The sequence below is a fragment of the Physeter macrocephalus genome, chromosome 9 (genome assembly GCF_002837175.3).
Source record: "Physeter macrocephalus isolate SW-GA chromosome 9, ASM283717v5, whole genome shotgun sequence".
NCBI classification, from domain to species: Eukaryota; Metazoa; Chordata; class Mammalia; order Artiodactyla; family Physeteridae; genus Physeter; species Physeter macrocephalus.
The window spans coordinates 86,419,076-86,441,334 of record NC_041222.1 but is presented as its reverse complement, the minus strand read 5'-3'; the positions used below and the strand labels follow the sequence as shown (position 1 = coordinate 86,441,334).

The following is a 22,259-nucleotide window of genomic DNA, read 5'->3' as shown; positions in this document are numbered from 1 at the left end:
AAGCTGGTAAAACCTCACCCTGTTCTTGAACTTCTCATAAATGGGGGGATATAGGCTGTCCTTGTGCCTGCCTTTTTCCTTTCCCTCATCATAGACTCTTTGACCTTAATTCCTGTTGTTGTCTGTTCTTTTCTACTGATGAGTGGTACCCAGGGAGTGTGATACCACACAGCTGCTATGCATATTCTTGTGTGTGTCTTCCAGGGAACGTGTGTATCATTCCTCTGGGATATGTACCTTAATGTGCAGTGGTGGTCAAAGTGTAGGCTACGTTTCTCATTTTATTAAAAAAAATTTTTTGTGACTATAAATGTTCCCCTTGATTCATTGAGGTCTGACTTACATAAATAAAATCCACCCATTTTAAGTGTACAGTTTGATTAATGTCGGCAATTGTATAGTCATTTAATTACCACCACAAAGAAGATACAGAACATTTTTATCTCCCCTTCCAAACTCCCTTATGCTTTTTGTAGTCAATAGCCATCCCCAAGTCTTCCCCAGGCAACCATAGTACTTTCTGGGCCTATAATTTTGCCTTTTCTATAATTTCACATAAATAGATTCATACCAAATGAGGTCTTCTGCGTCTGCCTTCTTTCATTTAGCACAATGCTTTGAGGGCCTCCATGTTGTTGTGTGTCATTGCTGGTAGGGATGCAAAATGGCACAGCACTTTGGAAAACAGTTGGACAGTTTTTTAAATAAGTTAATATAAATTTACCATACAACCCAGCAAAACATATGTCCACAGTAGGTCAATGTTCATAGCATTAGAATTCATAATAGACCCAAGCTAGAAACAACCCAACCATCAATCGACCAGTGAATAAATAAACAAATTCTGGTATGTACCTGCTATAAATACCACTCAGTGATAAAAAAGAATGAATTACTGATTCATGTGACCACATGGACTAATATCTTGTTCTATTAAACTTTTTTTCTTTTAAAAATTTAATTAAAACAATAGATGCTTATTGTAACATGTCAAATAGTGTAGAAGTACAGAAAGAAAAGATGAAGTTTCTCTCTGTTCCGATCACACCTACTTGAGGTAAGGTAACAGGTAACCACATTTTTTTGCATTCACACACTACACACACACACAGATGCACCACATATCACACACCGCACACATATAGCACACACATACACATAAACACACACACAGGAACTCGCCATCTTTTTGTTAAAAACGGATTGGTACCACACTCATTTCTCCACAATTTGCCTTCCTCAGGAACAGATCAGTAGCTTTGGGTCTAACTCATTTTTTTATAGTTGCAGGTCATTATGGCTACATGACAATTTAGTCAACTCCTCCCATTTTTGTTGTTTTGCTGGACAAAGCCGCGCTGCAAAGTCACATGGGTCTCTATCCTTTGCGCTGGAGATCTGATTTCCATAGGATTCTTCAATGGGGGGCTGCTACAGCGTCGCTTCTCAAGTTCACACCATCTCGAGCAATTTATGAACGCAGTCCTTTCTTCACAAATTTGTAGCACGGGGTCTTAATGTTGTTAAGTTACCAGTTTTATGGTCAAAACAATGTTGCTGTGGTTTTCCTTTGAGGTTTTCGTGTTCCAGAAAGGTGGCATCTTCTCACACATATTTGCTGGCTGGTTTCGTTTCCTTTGTAATGAATCACTTTTACATCACTTGCCTGTTTTTCTGTTGGGTTCTTTTTCATTTTCTTATCAATTTGGGGGCGCTTTTTGCACATTTTGTATGTGCTGGAAATATTTTTGCAACACAATATCTCCCTCACTGTGAGATTATACTAATGATTTTTTAATATTTCACTTTACTTTTTATATTTGAGTCTTTTTTTCACCTGTAATAAGATACAGGTGCCCAAACTGGAATCTCCCACTGAGTTGAAATTCCACCTTATCACCTACTAAATTCCCTTATCTCTTTGGCTCTGTTTCTGGGCCCTATTTCAGTCCACTGATGGACTTTTCTTCCGTGTACCAATGACCTACGGTTCTGATCTTTGTGGTGATGGTGTCATATTTCTGATCTCGTAGGAGGTGTTGCCCCTTGCTAGACTTTCTTTTTGTTTAAAAACATTTCTTCACAATTTTTGAACTTTCCTATGCAGTCTAACATCATACTCTGCTCAGTGTAAAAAGATCTCATTAGGATTACAATTATAATCAAATTAATTTATTGCTCTGGAGAGAATTTACATTTAATACTAGTATGCCTTCATATCTGGGGACGTTTATTCAGACCTTGTTATGTCCTGTGGTAACATTTTACCTTGTCTTCATGCAGGCTGTGCCCCACGTGTTACACTCCATCCTGTGTCTTGCACAGTTTCAGCCTCAATGTGCAGGGGCTCCCCACCCTTTACCCCACCATTCCCCTTTCTATGTGCTCACTGCTGTTGGAAGGAAAAGAGTCTTTCTTATTTGTCTCTACATTACCAAACCTTCATTTTCTCCCAGCGTTCATGACACCACCCTTGTGGCTTACTTGCCTGCATCCTTGGTTCCCTGTTCAAGGTCCTGATCCTGGGCATCCTCTGTGCTCTGTAGGTACCTTCCGGGCCCAACCTCCCTTCTCTTCATTTCTGTGTCTTTGCTTGCCCTCCCCTTTCCCGCACTGGGCTTGGCACTCTTCTCAACAGAGAGCCTGCCAAAACCCCCGGAGAGGGGGTGGGGATCAGCCTGTGCCCAGAGGGCCAAGGATTTCCCTGCTCTGACCCTGCACTTGGAGGCCCGTGGTCTTTCCTTTCTCTGAGGCCATGTCACATAGTGTGGGGCTGGATGTGGTCCTTCCTCCTCCTCACTTCGTGCATTTGGTTTCCCTTCTCATGTCAGTTCTGAGCCCACCCTGTGCGGACGGCTCTTCTTGTCCGTCCCTGCTGCCCACAGGGCCTGGCGGCTCTGCACACGCTCGAGCCCCATGAGGGAGGGGCTGGCCCAGGCGCACCCCAGTGCCAGTGCTGGCCTCGTGGTCTCGGCTGACCTGCTGGCCTCCCCAGCAGAGGGAAATGGACAGGGGTTTGATGTCTGCCCCCCGTGTCTTGTCGTCTTAGTGAGACGCTGCATCTGAAGGCCCTCTCCTGACCTGGCTCATCAGTGCTGGGTGCCCATCCATCGTGTGTGTTCATGGGATTCTGTGTGGAGCCGATGATGTGCTTGGGTAGCTTTGGAAGGCAGCTCGGGAGTGTTGAGTGTCCTCCCGAGAGACGAAGTCTCAGGGCTCTGGAGCCGTGCCCCGTGTCACCGAGCAGTGCTGCCCCTGGTGGCCGTGCACTGTGACAACGGGGCAAGATCACAGCCCACGGCCGATGTCCCGGCCTGACAGGGCTCGCCCCTTCTTCCTGTGTGACCGTGGGGTGCCCGCTTCTTCGCTCACGGGGGCTGATGGCAGGATGGCCCCTGGGTCACTGGGTGCATCTGATGAGTTAAGGTGGCCAGGGCCTCCCCACCACAGCCTCTAAGGAGACTCAGGGCTGGGAAAGGCCCCGCTGTGGAGCCTCGAGCATCTAATTCAGATTTTGACTCTTCTAATACGATGTGATTCTGGGAAGAATTAAGTACCTTCTCTGAGCTTAATTCCTTTTATCTTAGTTTATTTTTCCCAAAGGGGAAGGATGGTGCCTACATTTCAGGGGTGGCAGCTCAGGGAGATGAGGGGCGTGAAGGCACACAGCAGAGGCTAGCTCCCTCACTCTTGGGGTGCTGACTTGGTACGGCGTGTGTGTGTGTGTGTGTGTGTGTGTGTGTGTGTGTGTGTGTGCGCGAGCCCCCTTCCTACAGCTTAGAGTCGCTCATTTGCAGGGAGCGTGAACACCCACGCTTCAGGTCCCAGACCCCCAGTCCCCTCTTGCTCTGCCCCTTAAATTGAGAATTCCCTCCACACAGAAACTGCCCAGGTATATTTCTTGAAAGTTTATTCCTAGTGTTTCCCTCAGGCCCCTGTCTTGTGCCCTCTTGTCCTTTCTCCTCCACAGATTCAACCAGAGGGACTTTGTTTTCACATCTACATAGAAACAGGCAAATACGGACAGAAAGCCAGACAAGAGGACTAAGAAGGGAACTCTCTCCAAATAGAGCAGCCTCTGATGAATGGAGCTTGTTGAATGATCAGAGAAGGGAAATAGAGCTTGTCTAGATAAAAACCACCATGAGGCCGTGCCTCCCCCAGGTGGGGGTGGGATTAACACCATTTATACCTGAGGACGAATAAAACCAGCATGTTCTCTCTTGCCTTGCAGATGTACTCTCTCACTGAAAGGCACTTTGTGAGGATCCGCGGAGGGGGGCCCCATGCCCCAGCAGCACCCCTCGCCACCTCTGCGGCCCACGGGGGCGGGGGGGTGCTGACCCCTGTGCTCCGAATTCTCCAACCCTCCGCCAGCCGTCCTGCTCATGTCCCTCCTGCGGCTCCTCCCCTGGCCACTGCCCTGCACTTCCCCACCTCTTTGGGGGCCTCCCCGTCCTTTCCCACGGGGCCCGGCGATCGTCCTTTTGACTGATTGCCTTGTAGCTCTTGCCTGATATTAAACATATTTCTGAGAAAAAACAACCCATTGTGTCTATGGAGCATTTATTTCTAGGAATTTGTACTTTGGCTTCCTCAATTCCATGCTGCTCGTCTTCTAGAGTTATATAATAATCTGTCGTTGTCTTATTATTAATAAAATGGTGACAGGGAGGACGTTTTGGGACCAGTGAAGTAGACTGCCGAAAGAGGTGGGCGTGGAGTGTGGGTGGGGGGAGTCACCTGGCTCTCCCTCCCCTCCCCTCCTCTGACTCCCCAGGGCTCCTCCCCCGCCTGCGACCCTCAGCAGCTGCCCCGAAAGGGGGAGCTCACTAAGAGGGCCCCCCCAGGAGTAGAGAGGAGGAGCTGTCTGACTGAGACGGCCTCCTGAGTTGCTGTGAGGCTGGCATGAGCTCCCCGCTCCCCAGTGCACCTTGATATCGGGAGCCAGGGTGGGCAGGAGGCAGGGGACAGGAGAGAAGTTTCGGCCAGAGCCTTTACTGGGGTTTCCATGGGAAAGGCAAGGCAGGTCAGGGTGGACAGCTCAGGATGGCTAGTTCGGGCAACTCCTGCGGGCTCTGAGCTATAGGGCTGGTCGCAGTTGCCTGGCTACCTGGTCCTGAGATGAGTAAGGCAGAGGAATGTTGCCTCTGGGGGTGCAGGGGCCAGGAGAGGAGGCCTGGCCCTGCACTGGTTAATCTGCATGTCATAGGTGATCCGACTGGGCCCTTTGCTGACTCTAAGAATTGACTAACCCCAGAGGGGTGGTGTCTCCCCAGCTGGAAAAGTTCTTTAAGAAGTCAAAATGTCATGATATACAGAAAATAATGACAGAGGACGTGTCTGTGTGTGACACAGGGTTGTTAACAGGGCTGCATCTGACATCCTCCTGTTGGCTGAGCCTATTTTTAGCTGCCTCCTCCAAGACCTGCATCCATCCACCCGCAGGATCCTAAAAGGAAAGATCTCATTGGGAAATGGGTTCTCAGTCTGCTGTGTGGTAGAGAGCACAGCACGGGAGCAGGCATGCTTACACGGGCCCCAGATGTCTGAGCTGCCTGGCCAAAGGGACACCCACAATGATGTAGCTGCCATTTTACAAAGAAAAGTGAGCACAGAGGACGGAAGGAAGGAAGACCAGGTGTTTGGTCCAGGTTTAGACGGTTCAGTCAAGACTAGAGCCACAGAGAGACTTGGTGATGGAGGCCTGCCCTGACTTTCGGGGGCCACGATGGGAAATCCTGGACCTAGGCTTCTCCCAGGGAGTATGGGAACAGGCTCCTTCCTGCCTCCTGCCGCCTCCCAGACACCCACACAGCATCAGCACTTATAATTAGTGTGCATTTCCTGGAGTTTTTATATGCCTGGAATCATGCAGCACATACTCTTTTTTGTCTGATGTCCTTCATGCCACATAATTTTGTTCAGGCTCGTTGATGTTGTGTGTGTGTCCTGCTCTTTTTCGCTCCCAGCACAGTTTCACGTGAGCCCTCTGAATGTGGTTTGTTTTTATCCACTCAAGGTAGATTTTGTACATATGGCACCTGGTTTCTGGTTCCCACGGTTCCCGTCTTGCACACCACTTCTGGTGGGTTAGGATTGGCTTTGAGGATTTCCAAGGCCTTACGTGGTTCTGTGATTGTTAGAACTCTAAGATTCTGAGTCCTGTTGTGGGTGACCTTGCTGAGGAACAAGCGGATGGGCTCTCCCTAGGTCCAGAGAGAGACTGGAGTTCAGAAAACGTGCCGTCTCCGTGGACCTCCCACGTGGCCTGTTCTTAAAGCCGTGGGCTCACTCCCTGGGCTCCGAGCAGGCTTAGGTGCTTGCTGGCTGTGTGATCTCAGGCACGTTGCTTCACTACTCTGTGCCTCCATCTCCTCAACTATAAAACCAGCATCAATGCTCCTACCTTCCAAGGATGTGTGAGGATTAAATGAGGCCATCCCTTGAAAGCACATAGAACAGAGCCTGGCAAATGTCAGGTCCCCTTGTGTTTTTGGTATGTGTATCCAAAGGGTCAGAGACTTTGGGGTCAGGTTTGCTTGCTTCTCCTGTATTTCCGCTTTGCTGTTAGGAAGCAGATTTCAGCAGAGTTGGGCTTTTTAAAGCCTGTGGTAGTTGATCTCAGAAGATGCATCTCTCCAAAAAGCTGGCAGTAAAGACAGATATATGCAAGGTTTCCAAGGTCTGTGGATCCCACGCTGCTTTGGGCAGCCCCTTTCAGCCCCTTCGTGGCTGGTACTCTGAAGGCAAGTGGCACCATCTTGCCTGGAGCACAGTGCGGTTGGGTGGACCCATCCCGATTATCTGAGACCTTGGCTTTTTATAAAATTGTACTGGCCGTAAACAGCAATTATGAGGTGTAACTTTCTTTTTGATTGGCTTATCAGCATCTTGAAGCAGCTGAGTTGGGAGTAGAGAACTTTTTCTAACCCAACGGTTAGAATTTTAAAAGGGAAAAGAAAATTCATTGAAAGTGTTCATAAGGATGAAGCAAGTCCCTGATCTCTCAGACAAAGATGTCTGTGACACCACCTGTGACCTTGACCAAACTTTAGTTATTTAAACCATTAGGAATATTAGCTTCAATATTGTCTCGGGAGGGCTTTATTCTTTGGTTCTACATTCTTAGCAATCCTAAGGGTTTATCTTTCATTTTGTGAGATATTGTACAGCAAGGTTAAGGAATCTCTTTTCTAGTTTCCTACTGGGCTTTTTTTCAAAATGAGAAATTATAGGATACTCTTTTTTTTGCATCTGTTTAATAATCATCAATCAGTAGTTATTGACACCTACTATGTATGTGTGTCTGGGGCAAATCACAAACATTGGGAACGTTGGGATAAAAATGGCAGGGGTGACTCTGTAAAATTATGACAATTAGGGAACTTGCTTTGGTATCTCACTGATTTTTCAAGTGGTGCACAGATTTCAAAATTCATGGCTCTACTTATGCTTGCAACATACCTATTGTTGGAAGATTTAAGCGGTTTCAACCTGTTCTGGTGAAATTACTTTTGACAAATTAAGGTTGAGGTATTTTTGATGCCTAAAATTGTGTTTAACTCTCTATGATACTTTAGGTTGTAGGTGCTGGGAAGTTTCGATTCATTTGTGTGGACAAAGCTGGGAAGAAGCCAATTGCTCTAAGTGCCCCTCTTAGCACTCTGGGTCCCTGCATGCCCTCTCCCCCTGGCTGGCAGCCTCCTGGCCCCATCCTTGCTGTGTGTTGGCTCTCATACATTGCCTGCCTGTCGCATGGCTTCACGATGGAGGTAATCGGCTGCTTTCATGCGTCCTTGGGGAGGGAGGGAGGCTGTCCCCACGGTGAGAGTGAGCTGTCTATGGCCCTACCCTCAGCTCTACTCTCCATGATCAGGCAGGCCTGTGAGTCCTCTTCTCCAAATGGGCCTCTTTTCATTGTCATTTTCACCACAGAAGTCTGGGCTGGTGTCCCTGCCTGCTGTTTCTCAGCCCTTTCTGTGTCTTGCACATTGCTGCTAGGTTAATGTCCATTCAATCCTGTTTCGATCATATTAGCCCTATTTAAAAGGCCTCTGCTGTTTATCACCCCTCAGCGCATCCCTGGATGCTTCTCGGACCTGAGTCTGAATTCTAAATTCCTCTGCCTCTTTTTGCTGTCCTTCTGCAAATCTGACCCGGTCTGCCATTTCCCGGCATGGCCATTGCTCCACAAGGCTGCTTCTCTGGGCCCAGTTCCAATCTGTACTTTCTCCAGAGATCTTCTATCGCCCCTGGTTTCCAGCTCCTTTAATGATGAGGCTTCTCTGTGGACTGGGTGTACATGCCCTCACGTTTCTCTGAAAGACGGAATTGCCCTCTAGTAGTTAATAGTGCGCATGCTGTGGCTACTTTTTTCTCTAGACTATTCCATGAGTTGTTAGTCTCCTCCGCTGCCCTGTAGGTTTCTTGAGAACACAGAATGTCTTGCCTTCTCCCCGGTGGTCAGGGCTGTGATGGATTTGGTGTGGGCATGGCACAGGAGGATCAAGGACAGTTCCTGGGTGGGGGTGAGGGCAACTCTCTAGAGGACCATGGTCCCATTTTCCGCCATGGGAAGACCAGGGTAGGAATGCTTTTGGTGAGGACAGTCAAGGCTTTGTTTGAAAAGATTAAGTCTGAGGAGACTAAATAGACAATGAGCTGGAGATCTCAATTGGATGTGGTAATTGCCTATAAAATCTTGGTACCAACATCCTGGGAGATAAGACAAATGAGGCTGCAGATAAAGACAAATGAGGCCTTTGGAGCTAGAGACAATAAGACACCTTAGAACAGGAGTGGATGGAGGTAACCGCAGAGTAAAATTAGACTCTGTCTTCGTTTAGCTGAGATTCAAGTCAGGGCATGGCTCCAGCAGTCCTGAAGGGCTATGGCGTGGGACCACCCAGGCAGGGTTTGGGAAGACAAGATGGGTGTGGGAATCTATTTTGCTGTTATTTGTCCAACACTCACCTGGAAAGTATAATGAATGAGGTTAGGAATTACAGAGAGGATTTCTTTGGCTAGAGTCCTGTGTCCTGTGATTCCCTACCCTGCTCATGTGGGAGGGGCCAGGTGGTTCCCCCTTGCTTCAGATAGAGTGAGGGGCTTTCAGCAGATGACGCTGACTTTGGCATGTGTCACCCAGAGCCTGGGGAGCCCATTGGATCACACCACTGAGACCTGAATCAGGAGTGAGTGTGTCTGGCGAGAAACCACCTCCCGCTGATGGAAGGTGCCGTGGGCAGTAGGCACCCTAATGGGGCCATGAGCCCACTGGACCCACCCTGGAAAGCTTACTGCTAACGATAGGGGCCGTGTCAGCAGCAAGAGGCTGGACCTGCCCCATGGGTGTTGGTACCAGGAGGGGGAAGGTGTGTGGGCGGATGAAGAACAGACACTGTCCATTTCACAGCACGGGCACCCTAATATTCCCGGGGTTGGGGGAGGAGCCTTAAAGAAACAAGGAAAGTGGCTGTGGGAGGAGTCGGCTGTACACCTCAGCCCTGGCCAGAGGGCCCAGCCGGGGCTGTCAGTGTCACTTAGTGCTCCCTGACTTCTTCATAGGCACCCCCAGACCACCATCCCAGCCAAGGGGTCAGAAACTGCAGCCAGAAGGTTGGGAGGCACCTCCTTCTTTGGCCCCTGGGAGGTTTTGGGCCCCAGACAGTGCTAAGGGAAGGAGGAGAGCTCTAACTTTAAATGATGTTCTGGGTTTTTATTATTTTGCTGGGACTGAGAATTTTTACCTCTAACAATAGGAAAATGGAGTAAGTTGCAAGTTACTGAGGATATTTTCTTCTCTGGAAGTGAGTGGACTAGATACGGTGCATGCCCGGGGCTTCGTCCGGGGCCAGGGAGGAGCTGGCCCCGAGTGGGTTTAGACAGAAGACGTTGGGGCAGTAAACTCTTTCTCAGATTGTACCATCCACTCATGCAGGTCACACAGAGGACAGAGAGGAGGTGGGTGGAACTGATCCTTGGGGTTCTCCGTGATTTAGAGGTAGAGTCACGGAGAAGGCGAGAAACTGACCAGGAGCACCCAGGATGGTGGAGGACGTCAGAGGACTGTGGGATCAAGAAGTCAAGAAAAAGAAGTGTGTCAAGGAAGTGAGGACAGCAGATTGCCTGTCAATTTGGTGCCAGGGAGGGTGTTGGTGACTTTGCAGAACAGTTAGTAGGAACAAGAGTGGCCTGGGGGGAGCTGAGGAGAAAAGGGAGGTGAGAGTGGAGAGGGCACCATCAACAACGCTGTTGACGGTCCATTTTATGGAGGTACCGTAATTTATTGAACTGGCCCCTGATAGGTATTGATTGTTTCCTATCATTCTATTAAAACATTGCTGCAATCAATAGTGTGTATGTGAGTCTTCTGGCCTGTTTCTGAGAGTATTTAGAGGATGCATTCCCAGAAGTAGAACTATTGGTTTTTTTGATGTTTTCCTTATTGACTTATATTAGGACGATTATCCCTTTGGCTGTGAAATGTTACCATTTATTTTCTTGTGCATAAAGTTTTATTTTTATGATATTGTGTCAATATTTTCTTTTATGGTTTCTGTATTATTCTAAGATTCAGAGATTAAAAATGTCTTCCCAATTTTCTTTTAGTACTTTTATGGTTTCATCACAAACAAATTAAATTTGCAATCCATCTAGGATTTATTTGCATGTAAGGCATAAGATAGAAACTCAACTTACTTTTTCCTGGATAGTTGCCCAGGCACTCAAATGCCACTCACTGTGTAACTCTTCCCCCCTACTGACATGCTTTACAGCATTTATTCTGTAGGGAAGGAAAAAAACTTTTGTGCTCTGCCCTCCTATGTTCTTTGGCTGGGACCCTGCAAATTAGGCTAACAGAAGACAGATTAACAAGAGAAAAACAAACTTGATTAAAGCATGAAGTTCACATGCTTGCAGTGAAATTCAGTGATGAGTAACTCAAAGAAGTGGTTAGAACTTGGGCTTGTATCTTATTCGAAGATGAAAAATCTGTACAGAATTGACAAGACACAGAAAAAAAGACTTTGAGTTTCTGGGGGTGACAAGCTGTGGGAAGGTAAATGTATGAGGAAACTTATGGAAGATAAGAGCTAGTAGCAAGGTTTGTTATGCAGATTCCTCTGGTGCATCTCTCAGTTGATCAGGGTCTAGAGTTGTCTCCAGTGATTAATGTCTGTCCTTCTTGGTAGAGAGAGGAAGGGGATGCCTTTACAAATTTATGTCCTGCTTTTAGCCCAATAGGGGAAGTGCAGGGGACTTTTCTTGTATCTGCTTCTTCTCAATTGCCTTCAGCTCAAAATGATCCTATACCAGAGAGACATATTTGGGGGTGGCATGTACTATTTATCTACACGTTCTACATATCTCTTCTTCTTGTTTCTTCATGAAATTGACTGCAATTTACCATTATATGTGTTCGTTTGTTGCATCCCCCCCCACTAGAATAGGAGTGAATGAGTGTAGAAGTAACCCAGATGTCCTATTTTTTTAAATTTCTTAGTCTGTAAAATATTAGCGTGTGTGTGTGTGTGTGTGTGTGTGTGTATGTGTGTTTGGGGAGGCTGGGTGGGTAGCGATGAGATGGGTGAGTAGGGAGTAAGATGGTGCTGCATGATTTCAAAGGACCCAGTACTACATTCTAATGAAAAAGCTATTAAAATGTCCAAGGTACTGGCTCTAATGATGAGAATTTTAGACAAAAGGGGAAGACGGTGAAATCATGAGAAAGTAAGGATTAGCATTTGGGGCTGGCTTCAGTTACTTTCAGATGACTCTGGAGGTGCCAAATATTCCATTTTCATATTAACTGAACTCCAAGGTCATGGGTTGACTTACCAAAATGGGGTCTTACCGGACAGAATGTTAGGAAGCACTGTCCATTACTAAAAACAGGGCAAAGTCACTACCTGAGGCTCAAACTGGGATTAATTGGATTTACACAAAGCGAAATAATTATTGCTAAAAGAACCAATTAAAATAGCACTACTCACCAAAAGGCACTCTGCTAGGCAATAAGGAGAGACGATAAGAATGGTTATATTTAAATTAGACTTTGGAGTTCAAGTTACTAATTTCAGTCATCTAACTATTGCAATTGCTAATAGTTATGTCACATTTCTATTTCAAACAGAAATAGATACCATCAACCTGGTTGAAGTGAGAATTCACACACACACAATTTATATGAGCATCAGAAACAAATTTTTGCCAGGGATGAAATGAGAGCATTCTTCTGAAAAGCAGCTTGGTTTGCAAATCTCTTTGGGGATTCTAAAGGTTGGCTCACAGGAGGGATCCCTAGGACTTTCTTGAGTCCATGAGCTCTGATAAATTTCTGGAATGTCTCACATTTGCAAAATTTAAGGCCAAAATATTGAGTCTCTGAATGTTCTCCGAGATGCTTGCTTGCCTCCCTGTGGGAGGATTTGTTTGATAGATCATGTTTATTATTTGCAACATTTTCTCCACAATCCCACTCTTAATGCTCACTGGTTGTTTCCACCTCCGTCTCCCAAAGTGGCACATAAGTAGCAAGTCCTTCTGTCCAAGCTTCATAGCCTGACTAGATTAGACGTTTGATGATGTGTAACCTATATAATAAATTAGACATTTGACATTTCCTTTTTGAAAACTGTCATCCAAGACTGATTTTTTTCTCTTATCCTCTACGTCAGTGGATGGGAAAAGAAATACGATGCTTACTAGGGGTATTTAAGGAATGACTTACTGGAAACTTTCCACCAAATAATGTCTTTCCAGCCTATTGGGACTATCAGGGACTGAGCTGCTTTGCTCAGATAAATGTATCATTTGATATAAGAAGCACAGTGCAGACACACATCAAGCTTTAAAAATTAAACAGATAAAATATAGATACTTTTTATACATGTTTCTCTAGAGAAACAGCTTGACTCTCTTCAATAAGGAATTTACCTTTAGAAAATACTTTGGATGATTATTTTGATAGAACCACTTTTCGAATATTATTATAAAATAAATGACTAAGGACAAACATCAAAAAAAATTTGTTTCTTTCAAACAAACTTTTTCTGAGTCATGGTGATTCATAATCTATAGTTTTTATGTCATCTGAACTTTTAGAATAGTATTTCTTCTCTCTGTACAATGAATTGAATGGCAAATGTGAAGCTTATCTTAATAGTCTCTCACCTAATTTGACAAGGTCATATTTCTTTTAAAAGCATTGTATTTTAAAAGCATTGACAGTAATTCTTTTTCTAGATGATAGAAAATAATTTCAAGAAGTATTCAGCTGAGAAAGTTTGTGGAATGTTTCTAAGGACCTATTATCTTCTCTATCATTCAGTGTTTCTCCATATTCCTATTTTCTTTTTTTTTCTGTGTTCTTTTACTAATTTGTCCTTCCCTATGTGGGAGTTGAGAAGTTCACCCAGCTCCTTTCTGGGCTCCTGACTTTGGAGCCGCCTTTGGCATATCACCCATTATTTCTTACTGAGGCCGAGTCACAAAGTTGAGCTATGCTTGCTTTCAAGCACCTGCCCAAGCCACGTCCCCACCAGCCTCCAGCTTCTGGACTGTAGCAGCCTCTGTCTAGTCTTACTTTTTCACCCTCCCACTGCTCCCGTGCCCTCCTGCCCCGGGCAGACCTGTGGGTCAGACCCTCTGCAGCTGGTCCTTCTGTGAGGTCCCCTTGGTACCTAGGATGCTCCTGCCTCCTTCCTCAAGACAGTGCCCAGCACATTGTAGATGCTTTAGAAATGCCTACGCAGAGCCTCATTTCTGGCTCATTTGTGTACCCCTGGAATTCCTGTCCTCCTTCAAAATCCTCTTGATTTTATGATATTTAGTAACTGCACAAGCTGGGAATAAAACTCAGCGGACCAAATTTCTTTTAATTACATTCTGACTCACTTCAGAAAGATCATAATCAATAGCAATGCTTGATTAGGTTTGGGCCTTGTGCCATGACCATGGCCATGGAGAGAACATCCAGAAGAGTACACTTCAGCACTTCAGGGTACTGATTTTCTAAAATATAATCTTAACCAAACATTAAAAAAAGGAAAAAGAAAGTGTGGCATCGATTCATATCCCACCCTTAGGATACAACCACAGCAACAGAAAGAATTAGGATACTGCCAGCCAGAGGCTCTAAGATGTGGTTTGCTTAGTTTTGTTTTTTGCACGTGTAGAACGTCTGGGTTATGTAATCCTGAAGGATGGGATAAAATGGATCTCTCTCTTCCTGTTCTCTTAAGGGAAGCCATCAGCCGGGTTTGCGAAGCCGTCCCTGGTGCCAAGGGAGCCTTCAGGAAAAGAAAGGTACTGTTCTCTCGGCTCCGGGTCTACCTGTGTCTCCTTTACTTTTTCTCTCTTCTGTCACCACTCAGCATCTTTAATCACACACAATTGTTCTGTTTCTCTTTTCCATGGCCTGGCTCTTGTCACTTTTTTTTTTTTTTTTTTTTGCTGGGCAGAGGGGAGGCAAGAGACATCTGTTGATTTAAAGGGGGTAACTCACAGTGACTCTTGTCACTTTTAAAAACAAAAAGAGCTTATATTCCCTCTTTGCCACGTGGTTGACAAGGACAGTTAGCTATCAAGGCTAACTGATAGGGTTGTCAAAATAAACATCCCAGGTCTACACCGAAAGACACGTAAACCAGGGCCAGGCATTCTTCTCAGCCTTTATGTACATTAGTTCATTTCAGTAGAACAACTCTGCGGTTGAGGCCCTCAGTGGTGTGCTGGTAATAGTTTAACAACAGGCTCTTGGGGCTGGAGGTGGAGACTGAGAAGCACTAAATTTACTGTGTTTGCCAGTTTCTGTGGCATAAATGCTTCCACAATGGCCGATTTCAAGCTCTAACCTGACATCTCTAAAGTGGAGTTGGAAAGAGATGTGCAGTAGGTCACCGTTACACAGTGTCCCTACTACATGTAGTGGACAAGGACATTGTCCACACTAAATAACCTGAACAGCATAGGTAATAGCTAATGTGGAAACAATTAGGAAGTGATGAGTTTTGAGTATTTATTGTTTGTTTTTTAAAAAAATGTAATTGATTTAATTGTAAGTTTACATAAATTAATTTTTAATAGCAGCTCTTTTTAATGGCCAGCTAATAAAATTCCTAAAAATTTAACAATTGTCTCTCATTAGCTGGAACAAGACAGCTCTAGAACACCATTGAATATCCCCATTTTACAGATGATAAAAACTGAGGCACAGGTATGAGAACCCACAATGCGAGAAGGTTGTGGAGCTGAGCTCAAGCTCAGGCCACCTGGCTCCACGGGCTGCACGTTCAACCCCTGGACTCGACCTTTTCATCCTGGAGGTGGTTGGACCAGAAGAAAAAAACTGGATTAAGACAAAGCTCAGAAAAACTCTTTTCTTAAGTGTGTAGTGAATACGTAATTAAACATCCACCATCCAGACTTTTCTATGCCTGGACTGAATGGTGGGGAGCGCATCCCCGTGAGTATCTCCGAGTCTGTCCTGAGGCTGAAGCTCTGGGGCAGGTTGTGTGATCGCCTCTGCCGCTCCCAGGGCTGAGGGTCAGCTCTGTCTTCGTAGCCTGGAGACATTTGTGAGCCCTCAGAGCAGCTGGGTTTCAGGCAGAGAACTTTGGATGAAGACTCATCTAGATGTGCCAGCCTGTGTTCCAGTCAGCCCACAGGGGACATAGAAGCCAGGCAAGCCTCCAGAATCTTGAATACAGCAACTAGGAGGGCACCTGAGAACTGAGATAAGGAACCTCGTCTTTCACAGCCACTTGGTACCCGACCAGCAAGTCTCGGGGTTCCCTCTCAGGCCTCTTGGTGAAAGGGGTGGAAACATTGTCGATTTCTGGGCTTCACCCCTGGTATGCTTAATCAGAATCTCTGGGGTGGGGCCCAGGCATGTCTATTTTTAAATGGCTCTGGTAGGAGATTCAAAAGCGATGCCTGCTTGGTTAAGAACTAGTCTTAATTGGCATCTCAAAAGAGGACATGTTCTACTCTGAAAAGGAAGGAAGGGACAGCTAGTGGGTCTCTGTGCCAAGGACAGTTCTGAAGGGCTGGTTGATGCACCAGTTAGAGCAGAACTGGGTCTGTCCATCCTTGTGCTGGCTCCAGACCCCTGAGTTTTTTTTTTTTTTTTTTTGGCGGTACGCGGGTCTCTCACGGCTGTGGCCTCTCCCGCTGCGGAGCACAGGCTCCGGACGTGCAGGCTCAGCGGCCGTGGCTCACGGGCCCAGCCGCTCCACGGCACGCGGGATCCTCCCGGACCGGGGCACGAACCCGCGTCCCCTGCATCGGCAGGCGGACTCGCAACCACTGTGCCACCAGGGAAGCCCACCCCTGAGTTTTAACTGGACCATTTAGTTGCTCATCAGCCGCATGAGCTGCTCCATTTCAATCTGGTCCTGAGTAGTTTGACTCCTGGTAGGATGAAACTGGTTTCTGAGGCTGCAAAGCTTCAGGCCCTGGCCTGTGGTGCCTTCCTGGGACTCATGAGTGACCCCATGGGACACATCCCAACAGGAGCTGCCTGGGGTACTGACACCTCTGACCTTCCAGCAGAGTCCTCATCTCAGTGTGTGTATATTAGGTGCTTTACAGTTCGCCTATTGCGTACTCTAGAGTTCGTGTGATAGTGTCAGATCCCACACTCCCAGCTCATTCCTGGAATGTTGCCTTCGCGTGCCCAATGAGAGGGGACGGTGGAGGTTGAAGGTGTGGAAGATAACAGCGTAGAGGCCTTGACAATGTGGCCTCCTGTGAACGGAAAGCTAAAATAATGCTGCTTGATTTCACAGCCTCCGAGCAAAATGTTGTCCAGCATCCTGGGCAAGAGCAACCTCCAGTTTGCGGGGATGAGCATCTCCCTGACCATATCCACCGCCAGCCTGAACCTGCGGACCCCGGACTCGAAACAGGTCTGTAGGTGCTCAGGCCCTGCCCTGCCCATAGCCGCCAAACCGTGGCTCTTGCACAGGGCTTCCCATTTCCAGCTTTACCGGGTCCCTGCGGAGCACATTTGTATAAAATCTTCACCAGTCCACAAACCCTGGCCACTTCCAAAGGTCACCAACGGAATGATAGATGGAATTGGGTGTCTTGAATTCTGCTATAAATTACATTTTTTTTTGAGGATAATGCATGAACTCATCGGTGTACTTACAGTGTAAAAAGAGGTGTGTGTATGCACAGAAGTCTCCTCTCAATGTCCTTGACCTATTTTGCTTTCTTTAATATTGTATTGTGTTGGTTCTACCGTCCACATTTTATTTTCACGCTTATCATCTTTGAGATGGTGGCATGTCATGGTTTAATTGACAGTATTTTTTATTTCTTCGCGGGTTGCTATTTTGGAGCCTCTCTTAGTTGACGGTGTCATGGGTCGATGCAGTATGGCGCGTCTGCGGCATGTCCAGTGCGGACGGGGTCCTTACTGACTGAGGTGGGAACGCCGATGCTTACTGGGGCAAACTCTGTGAAGATAGTTGGGTTTTTCTTCAGTGTCTGTATCTTAAGTTTTGCTGATCGTTAGTTCCTTTAGCTGGGAAAATGGGTGTATGAGTAGCTGTCCTGGAACCAGCAGGGGAGTTCTGAAGGCCAAAGGAGGCAAAGGAGGTGAAAATGCTCATAAACCATAAAGGTGGGAGGTGGTGCGAAGCCATCCCTCACTTGCTCTGCCCAGTCTGGGCCTCTGTTGCTGGCAGTGTGAGCTGGGATTCGGATGTGCCTACATGGAGAGGCATGGGTAATCCACAGACCTCTGAATGACACACTTCCTGACTCTGGCAGTGTGTTACCGGGGATGCCTAGGGGTACCTTCATGCTGCTTATTGCTTCCGTATTCCCCAGGTAAGCAAGCAGCATCCCCAGCTTCATTTAGGATGAATGGGACACCACCGCACCCCTGCCCCAACCCAAGACGTTGAAATAAATTCTAGATCTAGCCTAGCAATGGGAGGCAACACCTGGGCTGTGTTTTGACGTAGTGGATGCCACTTCTCACTCCATTCCTTTGTCCTCACTCAACTGATGGATAATCCCCTGTCTTTTCCCATCGGCCCTTCCGAGGGATGGGTAGCCAGTCGTTAGGTGGCGGATTAAGGACGTGCGAGAGGCTCAGCGTCTCTCTGGAGCTGCGTCCTGCTGAGCACCGGGGTGGCTCGGGGGGCGCCTCGCTCGGCGCTGCCCTCACACGCTCACTTCCATTCTTTTTGTTTTTAACTGACGTCTAGTTGATTTTACAATGTTGTGTTAATTCTGCTGTACAGCCAAGTGATTCCGTTTTACTTTTATGTACGTTCTTTTGAAAATCCTTTTCCGCTATGGTTTATCACAGGATATTGAATCCAGTTCCCTGTGCTGTGCGGCAGGACTTGTTGTTTATCTATTCTATATGTAATGGTTTGCATTTGCTAACCCCAGACGCCCAGTCCTTCCCTCCACCCTCTCTGCCTGGGCAGCTACCAGTCTGTTCTCTTTCATTCTTATTCATGTGGCTGCTGCACCTTTTGTTTCTGGGAACCCTCAGACCACAGTCCTCAATTCTGTGAGAGCTTATCTCCTAATTCCCCCTTCCACCTCATGTCGCATCTCAAAAAATAAAAAAAGGGAGAGAGAGGCAGACTCTCAGAGCAGAAACGATGAGGTCACCAAGGTTGGCCTTCCCATCCTCGGGTTGGGGGCTCGTTGGGCGTGTCCAGGTCTCCTTGTCCTGCCCTTGGTTTATGTGGATGGGAGGGAGTGCGGGGCTGGGGGGATGCCTGGGGAATGGCAGCTCGGATGACGTGAGCACAGTCTGAGGAGGGTTTGTCAGGACCCAGAGCTCACATCCTGCTGCCTCTGCCGAGTTAAGGGCCGGGCTGTAGCAAACAGAAGGAGCCTGAGTGGGCAGACCCTTCCCAAACCAGAGAGCCAGCAGAAAGGCAAAGCTAGCTCTCCTTTTCAGAGCTCTCAAGGAGAAGAAGCAAGATGAAACACCCTCAGAGCAAAACACATCCTTTAGTTAATTAGCTCTAATTTTCTTACTCTCCTTTTCAATTTCTGTCTTACCCAAAGGGACAACATCCAGTCCCGCAGTAATGGTCACGTTGGCCACATGTGATTTCCATTTTTTTCTTAAATCTCTGTGTTCACTTTGATTTCCAAACCCCAGTTTTAGAGCTGCTTTAGAATCAAAAATTAAATAAACAAAAAATTCAAGAAGCAAAAAATGAACAACTTTAGAAGTCAGAGTTTGTCATCTTCTGAGGACTGCTATGTCCTCTTGGGAGCCCTCTGCCCCTGGACTAGAGGCAGAATTCAGAAAGCTGCAAAGGGCAGCTATTAGTCTGATCCAGCTGGGTTTGGGTACAGGCTACAGAGCTGGGCTCATTGTTTTTATTCTTCTATATACTCAGGTTTTTCTAGATCCTGAGTAGTTTTGCAAGTGCCAACAAGTGAAGTAGGCATTTAAAAATATCTCATTTTATCTCGTAATTCAGTTATAGTTTTGCTTTGAGTTTTACTGGAGCATAGTTGGAAAAATCCCTTGGATGGTAGGATCACAGCTCTGTAAATTCTGCCTGCCTGCCTGCCTGCCGGCGAGGACCTGAGGGGGCTGTGCAGAAAGAAACCTGGTTATGCTGGGATGGAGATGAGAGTGCTGTTCCCACCCCCGGAAATTTACTTCAATGTCACTATGTTGTCTTTAAAAAGATAAAAATAGCATGGAAGACTTATGTAGCCTTTTAAATTTAGGGCAGCTCCTAATTTACTCAGTGTCTACTAAATCCCACCGTATGCTGCAGTTTATAATGCTAATGGAAATTTCCCAATTTAAAATTAACTTGGAACATCCTCGGTGGTTTTTAAATTGATAAATTACAAGAGTGCCTGAGAGGACACCAATTTTGATCTTGGATGCAGGCTTTCTAATTCATGTGCTCATGATACAAATGGGATGAAGTAGGGGACAGCCACACTTCCCTCCACTCCAGCTATGGGGTCTGTACCAAAGACCCCATGTGTCTTTGGAAACAGAAACTGCACAGTTGACATGTTTTGGTGTGTGGTTGAGACGTTTTCCTTCTCAAAGAGGCATGGTTGTTAAGATCCCCTGTGTTCGGTCACAGCTCTGCCTTTAACTAGCTGTAGAGCTTGGAGCCAGCTGCTTAGCCCCTCTGGGCCTCAGGCTCTTCATCTGTAAAATGGGATTGCAATAGTTCCTACCTCATAGGCCTGCTGTGAGACTTAAATGAGATAATTCTGGCAAAGCAGCTAGATGAGCGGCTGACGTTGTGAAAGTTCATTCAGGGTTATCTATTGTTATTACTTTTATAATTGTTATTTTCATTGGGTATGAATTTTCCCAATTTTCAGGAATCCTTGTGGATTTGTATTTCCTGCCAACAAACAGTAAGGTTTCCAAGACGTGGGAAAGGTAATAACGGCACATCTCATTTCTTGTTTTCGACCTGGCAGATTATAGCGAATCATCACATGCAGTCCATCTCCTTTGCCTCTGGGGGAGACCCGGTAAGTGCCCGTGGAGTTGTTTCCTCTTGCTCTTGTCAGAATTGCTGCGAAGGGGCCCTGCTTCAGAAGCATGCCTCTTAGGACTCTATAAAGAAAGTTAACTGTGATACCAACTATTTCCACTTCCCTTTCATAAGCTTTTTCTGACTCTCATTTTTTTTTTAGGGGTAACCCATGACAAGGACCTACCATTAAATTTCATTTCATTAGTTAAAAGCTGTCAAAAATCCCTGAAGCGTCGGCTTTCTTAAGGGGTAATGACATAGCTCCCTGGTTTCTCAAGTTGCTGGAGTGCACGCGTGACTCTGCTAATCCTGCTTTGTTCCTGTTCTTCTACTGGCTCTCCCTTGGAGTCTTCCGTTTTTGGATTTTAAGTCTATTCAAAGTCTGTGAATTTACTTGGCCTGGTTTATTCATAAATATTTGAAATTGGTATTCTTTCTCTCCAAATTTAACTCTGTAGTCTTTTAATGCTTTGTTTTGCCAACAGGGAAGGAGTTTCAGAGATAGAGAGAGAAAAAGAGAGAGGATAGAGAATACAAGAATGTTCTAGTTTTCATTGCTTCTTTTATTAAGAAGGTGGAATATCAAGAGAATTTGCTCCCCACATTCGGTCAGGAATCCTACGATACGATGCCAGCATTCAGTTTCAGTGTCAGGAAAGGCAGGACTCAGAAAACCACTTCCTCCTCAGGCAGGGCAGTGTTTCTGTTATCATTATTGTTGTTTGTATTATTTTGTCAAATTATCGGTAGGCAATGCTCAGATTTTACGTAAGAGTCTACTGGTCCAAGGTAGCCTGAGTAATTAGTGCATTATGTTACTCCTTATCCCAAGGCCAGGGACCTTGTCTATTTCTAGCCCGGGAAGGGGATTTTTCCCATGCCCTGTGTTTAACTCGTATATCTTTCCTCCCATACTCCTACCTGGGTAACCTGATTGCAGAACTGCTGTTGGCACATTGAAACCCAAATCGAGGGAGTGATCTCCACTGCTGGCTCCAATCTCGATGTTCCCAAAGGACAGTATAATCATGACACTGAGTGTCTCAGCTACAGGAAAGCCTGTGCCTGCCCTTCCGTCTCCCACCTACCTGCTACAGCCTCCAGGGAGGCATCACTCCTATCTCCCCAGCACTGAGCTCCTGCTGGGGAGATGCAGGCTGCAGGGAGAGGCCCCAGGCATCTCCCTGTCTCAGACCCTTGAGCCAAGGGCACTGGCAGGAGAGGGATTTGGCCACCCTGCAGATGGCTCTTTGCCCTTAATCCTCTGCTGAAGTGTCACAGGCTGACCAGAGCGTTATTTCAACATCTCATTCAGTGAGTTCCACCGGCTTTGGCCCTATTTCATACTTAGGGTCTAATTTTCAGAAGTCTTCCAGGATGCTTTCCTCTTCTTTTTTCCCTCCCCTTCCCTTCCTTTACTTTCTTTCCAATCCTTTAAGTTCTTATGATCCACTGCAAAATGAAATACCTCACTGAGACGTATGTTTAGAAAGTGTTCCATAATCAAGCCCATCTAAGGAGCATTTCCGAAGATTATATCTAGACATATGTATACACTCATTCTCTACCTGTACTACACACATACCCATATCTATACTTATATCTGTAACTGGATCTAGATAATTTGCCGTCGCTGTCTCCTTGCTTGTCTAATGTGATGCTTAGAACCACAGTTTCTTAAATTTGGAAGGTAACCCAGTCTGAAAAATAAGAGGCAGAGACGTTGCGTACCTGCATCACTAT

At 46.3% G+C, this 22,259-nt stretch overlaps 1 protein-coding gene across 1 annotated transcript in view; it reads left to right on the top strand.

Annotated features, from left to right (window-relative positions):
• SHC3 (SHC adaptor protein 3) overlaps window positions 1–22,259 on the top strand; it is a 149,101-nt gene that overhangs the window by 67,845 nt on the left and 58,997 nt on the right. Inside the window, exons 3-5 of the mRNA XM_024130860.1 lie at window positions 14,250–14,313; window positions 16,797–16,916; window positions 20,458–20,511. Of these exons, the coding sequence (XP_023986628.1) occupies window positions 14,250–14,313; window positions 16,797–16,916; window positions 20,458–20,511 (238 nt within the window). The remainder of the gene's footprint in view (window positions 1–14,249; window positions 14,314–16,796; window positions 16,917–20,457; window positions 20,512–22,259) is intronic.